A 1,535-nucleotide genomic window follows, 5' to 3' on the forward strand; every position below is an offset into this window, starting at 1 on the left:
ATGACGATGAATTATTTAAGAAAAATGAAATACATTTCGTTAATAAAGATATCTGGGAAAAAGTACGTAATAAACGTTTAACATCTTCTCGTTTTCAATGTGCTTGTTCATTTAATCAAACAAAAAACAAAGATTCATTCTTGAAAAGGACATTGCACGTTTATAATGAAAAATCAAGTAATACCAAAAATAATATCCAGTAAGTAATAATAAGTTATACAATAGTTATTTTTAAATATTTTAGTTTTGTGAAGATAATAATTTCCAGTTTTATGCTATTGTTGATTTATATATATAGTTATGTTGAGCAATATGGCATAGTTAATGAGCTGAAAGCAATACAACATTTTGAGAAGAAAATGGACGTAAAGATTGAACCGTGCAGTGCATTTATTGATAAAAACATTAACTATTTAACAGCAAAACCAGATGGTATAATTGGAGATGATGGCATTGTTGAAATAAAATGTCCAGTTAATGCCCAATATTTTACTCCCGAAAAAGCTATTAAAGATAAAGTGATAAAATATCTATATTACAATGAGAATAAAGAACTTATACTAAAACGTAGTTCTGTTACTTTTTATCAAATACAAGGAGAACTGCACATTTCAAAGAGACAGTATTGTTATTTAATTATTTGGACACCAAAAGGTACTAAAAATAAATTCATTATGATATAATCTAACACGATCAATTAATTTNCAATTCATTATGATGAAATCTAACACGATCAATTAATTTTTTTATATACATTAAAATTTAATTTAATTATGATTTGCGATTACGATAACTGTTTTACAACCGACCGCGACAATGTAATTTCTTTAATGATTTCATTTTCATATAAAAATCAAACCTATGACAAATTTTTCGGTCTAGTATAGACCTCGTTTTGTATAAACGAGTTATTAAAAGTCTCTGTAATCAGGAAAACTGGAAACAATTTTAGTACTATTTTATATAATTAAATCACTTTACAATTTGATTCAAAAATATTTTTACTATAAAATGCTATTTTTTTACGTGTTTAGGTATTGTTTATTGTAAAATTCTTCGAGATGACAAATTTTGGAACGATAATATGGAACAAAAACTTATTGATTTTTACGAAAACATTATGTTACCCGAATTATTAAATTTTCATTTTACTAAGAATCTAAATGTTACGGATATTTAACTAAAATATACTAAATTATTATATAGTCATATTTCAAAATACTAAAAAATCGACACATGATTGTAAAAATGTATTATTCATAGATAAAATAACAGTTAAGGAAATTAAGCGTTTCTAATAATAACAAAAGTCAGTAAATTTATCATTTAAATTTTTAATAATTAACATATAAATACTATAATAATATAACATCTATCTAACATATCACTATGTTAAAATTAAATAAGGTGGTGACGAGTCAAAGCAATTTAGATCAAAAGTATGTTAAACATCAGTATCATAAATATCTTCGATGAAAAAAAGGTTTCTGTAAGTAATTGAGTGAGTTATAATAAAATAATCACTCTGTAGAGAG

At 24.1% G+C, this 1,535-nt stretch overlaps 1 protein-coding gene across 1 annotated transcript; it reads left to right on the forward strand.

The window, feature by feature from the left end:
• Positions 1–7: 7 nt before the first annotated feature.
• LOC126909811 (uncharacterized) lies at positions 8–1,296 on the forward strand. The gene is made up of 3 exons (XM_050692230.1): positions 8–199; positions 299–654; positions 1,035–1,296. The coding sequence occupies exons 2-3, from the start codon at positions 360–362 to the stop codon at positions 1,178–1,180; spliced, it is 441 nt and encodes a 146-aa protein (XP_050548187.1). The 5' UTR covers positions 8–199; positions 299–359; the 3' UTR covers positions 1,181–1,296.
• Positions 1,297–1,535: the final 239 nt, after the last annotated feature.

The sequence above is a fragment of the Daktulosphaira vitifoliae genome, unplaced genomic scaffold (assembly GCF_025091365.1).
Source record: "Daktulosphaira vitifoliae isolate Bord-2020 unplaced genomic scaffold, ASM2509136v1 Scaffold_1382, whole genome shotgun sequence".
NCBI classification, from domain to species: domain Eukaryota; kingdom Metazoa; phylum Arthropoda; class Insecta; order Hemiptera; family Phylloxeridae; genus Daktulosphaira; species Daktulosphaira vitifoliae.